Source organism: Molossus molossus, unplaced genomic scaffold (assembly GCF_014108415.1).
Source record: "Molossus molossus isolate mMolMol1 unplaced genomic scaffold, mMolMol1.p scaffold_m16_p_21, whole genome shotgun sequence".
In the NCBI taxonomy this organism is placed as follows: Eukaryota; Metazoa; Chordata; class Mammalia; order Chiroptera; family Molossidae; genus Molossus; species Molossus molossus.
Window position 1 is genome coordinate 6,278,700 of NW_023425357.1, and position 6,178 is coordinate 6,284,877.

Sequence of the window (6,178 nt, forward strand, 5' to 3'; positions counted from 1 at the left end):
AGTGTTGCTCAGTGGTTGAGCATCAACCCATGCACCAAGAGGTCACCAATTCAATTCCAGGTCAGGGCACATGCCCAGGTTGTGGGCCAAATCCCAAGTGGGGGGCATGCAGGAGGCAGCCAATCGAGGTTCTCTCTCATCCATGTTTCTATCTCTCCCTCTCTCTCTAAAAAAAAAAAAAAAAAAATTAATAAAGAAAAAAAATTTTAAATATCTGGAGCCTCAATACTCCCCACCGAGTATAGGAGCCCTCCCCCCCCACTCAGCACTTCATTCCCCACCCCCAATAAAATGTGGACAAAAATCCCTCTTTTACAAGTTTCTGGGCCATTAAATAAAATGGTGATTGAAAAATCTAGGAATTCTTTTTTTGTAATTTTAAAATTGATTTTTAGAGAAAGAGGGAGAGAGAGAAACATAAATTTGTTGTTCCACTTATTTATTTTATTTTTTTATCCTCACTTGAGAACATTTTTCCATTTTTTGTTCAGATAGAGTGGGAGGGAGAGAGAGGAAGAGAGAGGGAGAGAAACATCGACATGAAAGGGACACATCAAGTGGCTGCCTCCTGCATGACCCAACCAGGGCCAGGGACAAACTGCAACCAACGTACGTGCCCTTAGCGGGAACCGAACCAGAGTCTTTCTGGACCACAGGCCGATGATCTAACCGCAGAGCCAAATTGGCCAGGGCTGTTCCACTTTTTTTTTATGTATTCATTGGTTGCTCCTTGTATGTGCCCTGACTGGGGATCAAACCTGCAATATTGGCCTATCAGGACGTTGCTCTAATCAACTGAGCTACCAAGCCAGGGCAATGCAATCTAGTGATTCTTTATCCAGTTGTGGGATCGTGCTGAACAAGTCTGAAGACTCAGAAAGTAGCGAGGTCTGAGCCTTACTTTGAGGGTCACCTGGTCTGGTGGGTGAGGTCGACCTGGTCACAAACCATTATGTGACAAAATATGGGTGATCCAGGTCTCACTTGCTGAGTGTGTTCAGAAGACATCTTCCAGTTTCCTTGGGCAGGTGTGGTTGGGGCAGAAGCATTTACTTGGCTTCTTTTCCCACAGAGTTGGTAGTGGGAATGGCTGGGCCAAGACAGGGAGGCTCGAAAAAGCCAGATGTGTTCCAGGACTGCAGCTCATGAAACCGCCTGTGGAGGTCAAGTTTGAAAATTAAATATTAAAAGGAAAAATTGTTACCTTGGAGAGGAAGAAGATACTTGTTGGGTCCAGCCGGTGTGGCTCAGTGGTGGGCCTCGACCCATGCACCAAGGAGTCGCCAGTTCCATTCGCGGTTGGGACACATGCCCGGGTTGTGGGCGCGATCCCCAGTGGGGAGCATGCAGGAGGCGACCGGTCTGTGCTCTCTCATCAATGTTTCTATCTCTCTCTCCCTCTCACTTCCTCTCTTTCTAAAAAATTAATAAAGAAAAACATGGCTCACTGGTTAGAGCTTCTGCCCATGCAATGAAGGATTGTGGGTTCGACTCCAGGTCAAGGGCACATACCTGGGTTTCAGGTTCAATTCCTTTTCCTAGTGGGGCGTGTGCAGGAGGCAACCAATCAAGTCACATCAATGTCTCTCTCTCTCTCTCTCTCTCTCTCTCTCTCTCTCTCCCTCCCTCCCTTCCACTCTCTCTCCAAAAAAAAAAAAAAATCAATGGAAATAACATCACATATGTGTGTGTGTGTGTGTGTGTGTGTGTGTGTGTGTGTGTTCAATGGCAGAAAATTAAGTTGAATTAAGAAACTGGTTCTACATTGTTACAAGAAACCTCATCAAATATTATTGCCAATATAAAAACGCTGTGTGTAGAGTCAACCAGTTTTATAGCGAGTATACTAATTTTTTAAAGATTTTCAGAAAATTTATTTTGAAATTTATGTGAAAAAACAAATATAACTGCATTATCAGAATTTATGTGAAATGGGCTATCAGAAAATATTTTCTCCAAACTGAATAGGGAATAATCACAAACCTTTATATTTCCAGATTTTAGGAATATGGTTCATAATGTCTGAATAAGTCATAAACTAGGACTCTTAAAAGACAAAAATGAAACTCTTGGGGGCGGGGAGAAGAGCTGATCTTGGCTGGGAAAATAGGCCCACAGCACCACCATGTGGCCATTTAGGAGTTTGCAGGCTGGAACTGAATGATGCAGAATAGGGTGGATTCTGAAGGGTCAAGACAAAATATTCCAGCTGCTGAGACAGAGGAGGGGGAGATGTGGTGAAAATTACTCTAGCCCTGGCCAGTTTTTCTCAGCGGTTAGAGCGCCGGCCTTGGGTCCAGAGAGACCCGGGTTCGGTTCCCGCTAGGGACGTGTACCTCGGTTGCAGTTTGTCCCTAGCCCTGGTTGGTCGTGCGGGTGGCAGCCACTCGATATGTCCCTTTCACATCGATGTCTCTCTCTCTCTCTCTCTCTCTCTCTCTCTCTCTCTCTCTCTCTCTCTCTCTCTCTCTCTCTCTCTCTCTCCCTCCCACTCTCTCTGAACAATAAAATGGAAAAATGTCCTCAAGTGAGGATAAAAAAAAATTACTCTAGAGAATTTTTGACTCTGAGTCTGCTGTGTCAAGGAAATCTCCAGTTGGTGCTCAAAGTGGGTTATTAAAAGTATTGATTGAGCATTTGCTAGATGCCAGGCACTGTCCTAGGTGCTGGGGACCCAATGGCAAATGAAACTGACCGAGATCCCTGCCCTCATGGAGATTCAATTCTAATGAGAAACAGGCATTAAAGGTAATAAGTACACTACCAGTATAGACATGATCACTGATTCTCACATGTACATGGGTTACAGCTGATGACATCTTAGAGTTAATGAAATGTTGGAAAGCCTTGAGTCTATGAAAAAAATAGCTCTGGGTAAAGGAGACTGAGGAAGAATGGCTGCCATGTTCAATAGGGTGGTGAGGGTTGACTTTACTTTTAAGGAAACATTCGAAGAAGGAGAGGGACTACAGTTTTCCAGGAAGGAAAACATTCAGGCAGAACAACCTGTGCAAAGGTCCTGAGGCAGGAGCATGTCTGGGGTGTTCAAGGAATAGCAAGGGGGCCAACGTGGCTAAATTGGAGTGAGTGAAGTGGAGAGGGAACAGATGACACCCGAGACAGAGCGGGACCAAGTCATGTAGGGCCTTTCAATTCTGGAATGCCATTGGTATCTCTGATCCTTTTATCTCACCTTTTTTTTTTTTTTTTTTTTCTGTTTGCTTCACCCTCTCTCATGTCCTCTCTTCCTTCTTTAGAAGCATAGATTCTGTGGTCCACCATCATAATCGCGTCCTTGCGCACATAATATTAATCCCCTTGCTCTTTCTCCCTTGATCGAACTTATCTGGGTAAATGAACTGTCTGTCTTCTCTGTGCCTGTTCTCACCTAGCTGAGCTTGTGAGTGACACCCTGCAGACATGTGACTGTGGAAATCAAATGGACACGGAAGCAACCCACAGTTTTGTTCCCCAGCCTCAAAGACACCGTGTTCTCACTTTCTCTCTCTAAACCTCCAGCACCTCTCCTCCTCTTCATTCTCACTTCTTCTTTTGCTGAAAAAAATAGAAGCTGTCGGAAGATAACTTCTCTATGCTTACCCTAGGGACACTCCCAGCATATCTGCCGAGGGACCCATGCACCGCTGCCCCTCCCGGGGCCATGTTTGAACAACTGTAAGAGGCCAAACCCTCCACTCAGGTACTGGCTCCCTCCTCCTCCCCTACTCAAAACTTTCCAACCTTCAGTATTTCCTCCTTTCTCTTGAATTATTATTTGTACAACCCTTGAGCCTTGGTTCCTTTAGGCTCTCCCGGAATGTCCACCCTTCCTCGTGGTGCTGCTGAGGAAGCTTTCTGAAACTTGGGGATCCTAGACCCACCTCTCTGTCTGGGACCCCCGCCCCCTTTGCAACTCCATCCTTGAAGGTCCCTTTCCTCCAGGGTCCACCTACGGGACTTTCCTGCTATGTCATCCTTAAAAGAAATAAGCTCAAGAGTTGGGGCCTCAACCATCTTGAAAGCAGATCCTGTGGCCTCAGTGAACCCTTCAGGTGACAGCAGTCTCAGCTGATGTCTGTCTGCAGCCCCGTGGCCAAGCTGCTTTCAAATTGCTAATTCGGGGAGATCACAAAAGATAGCAAGTGATTATTTCTGTCTTAAACCACTAAGTTTCGTGGTGCTTTGTTACGCAGCATGAGCTGACGAGTACACCCATCCAAGTCTGCTTGTCTTGAGGTTTTTCCAACTCTTATAAATGGGATAGCATCTACAGAGTTGTAATAATGTAAACATTCAGTAGTTTTTCTGGCCATCATCTCTGTATTAATTTTTTTTTTTTATCCTCACCCGAGGACATTTTTCCATTTTTTGTTCAGACAGAGTGGGAGGGAGAGAGAGAAACATCGACGTGAAAGGGACACATCGAGTGGCTGCCACCCGCACGACCAACCAGGGCTGGGGACAAACTGCAACCGAGGCACGTGCCCTTAGCGGGAACCGAACCCGGGTCTCTCTGGACCGCAGGCCAACGCTCTAACCGCTGAGCCAAACCGGCCAGGGCTCTGTATTAATTTTTCAAAACATTTTTTCTATGGTAAAACTTACCTAAAGTGAAATGTGAAATCTTAAATGTACTGCTCGGTGAGTTTTTATGATGTATGCACCCACATAACCACCACTCAGACTGAGGTAGAGAATCTGTCGAGTATCCCTGAACACTCCTTTGTGGCCCCTTCAAGTCAAACCCTTCCCAAAGGATCACCGCTACCCCAAATTCTATCACTATAGCATCCTTTTGTCTGCTCTTGACCCTAAATAAATGGAATCATACAGTGTTTTGATCTGTCGGGGCTGCTATAGCAAAATACCATAGAACAAAACAAAACCCCCACAAAATATCACAGACTGGGTGGTTTATAAATAAGACAAACTTGAGAGAGACATCGATTTGTTGTTCCCCTTATTTATGCATTCATTGGATTACTTATGATTCTTGATGTGCCCTGACCGGGGATCCAACCCACAACCTTAACGTATCAGGACGATACTCTAACCAACTGAGCTACAGGAACAGAGCCAAATTATTTGAGTTTTAAAAGAGTCTCAAAGTGTGTTTGTCTCTGTGTGTGGTTCTGTGTGATTGTAAGGATGCGTGCAAAAGATGAAAGACATTCCTGAAGGAAGAAATACAAGTGGACAAATGGGGAGAGAGAAATGCTCAACATTAGTAATCAGGTCAAATGAACATTTCAACAGCAGTGAAAAGTATTTTTTTTAACCCATCAAGTAACATGTAGCACCGGTAAAGCTGTAGGAAAATTGAGGTTATCATCACCCCTGTCGTTGGAAGTGTACATCGTGACCGGCTCTCTGGGGAGGAATTGAGCAATATGTATAAAATCCACAACTTACATCCAGTCATTGCAGGAGTGATTATAGTTGTAGAAACTGACACGCAGGCTGCCCCGCCGTCTGGCCCTGCGGACCCACTACCGACAAACCTGCCCGGCTCTCGCGTGGACCATGTCTGGTTCCTCCAGCGTTACCGCTATGGAGAAAGTGGTTCAAGAACTCCGGCTGGAAGCCAGGCTCAACCGCTCGAAAGTTTCCCAGGCAGCTGCAGGTTTGCAACAATTCTGTCTGCAGAATGCTCAACATGACCCGCTGCTGACTGGAGTATCTTCAAGTACCAATCCCTTCAGACCCCAGAAAGTCTGTTCCTTTTTGTAGTGAAATGAATCTTTGAGGGTGTTCCAAGCAACTTTTCTTGAACCGATGACTATTCAGAGTTATTAAATCGGAAGCCTGTATAAATATTATCTTATAATGTGCCATACTATACAATCTTCTGCTTTTGTCAATCCTTAACATCTACTCTCTGAATTTTCATGAATTTCTCTTCCACAAGGGTGATTATTTTATATACACTGGCAGCAGCATACAAATAAAATACTTAGTATAAAAATAAAAAATAAAAGAAACTGACACACAGATATTATGGAGCATGTCCACAGAGAAATACATTCACTGACATTACCGCAACGCTATTTATAATATTGAAAAGAGGGCCCTGGCCGGTTTGGCTCAGCGGTTAGAGCATCGGCCTGTGGTCCGGAGAGACCCGGGTTCAGTTCCCGCTAAGGGCACGTACTTCGGTTGAAGTTTGTCCCCGGCCCTG

General features: G+C 45.0%; 1 protein-coding gene across 1 annotated transcript; it reads left to right on the plus strand.

Moving 5' to 3' along the window:
• Nucleotides 1-5,523: 5,523 nt before the first annotated feature.
• LOC118638371 (guanine nucleotide-binding protein G(I)/G(S)/G(O) subunit gamma-5-like) lies at nucleotides 5,524-5,753 on the plus strand. The gene has a single exon (XM_036274120.1). It carries the CDS (start codon nucleotides 5,524-5,526, stop codon nucleotides 5,728-5,730), a length of 207 nt encoding a protein of 68 aa, XP_036130013.1. The 3' UTR covers nucleotides 5,731-5,753.
• The last annotated feature ends 425 nt before the right edge of the window (nucleotides 5,754-6,178 follow it).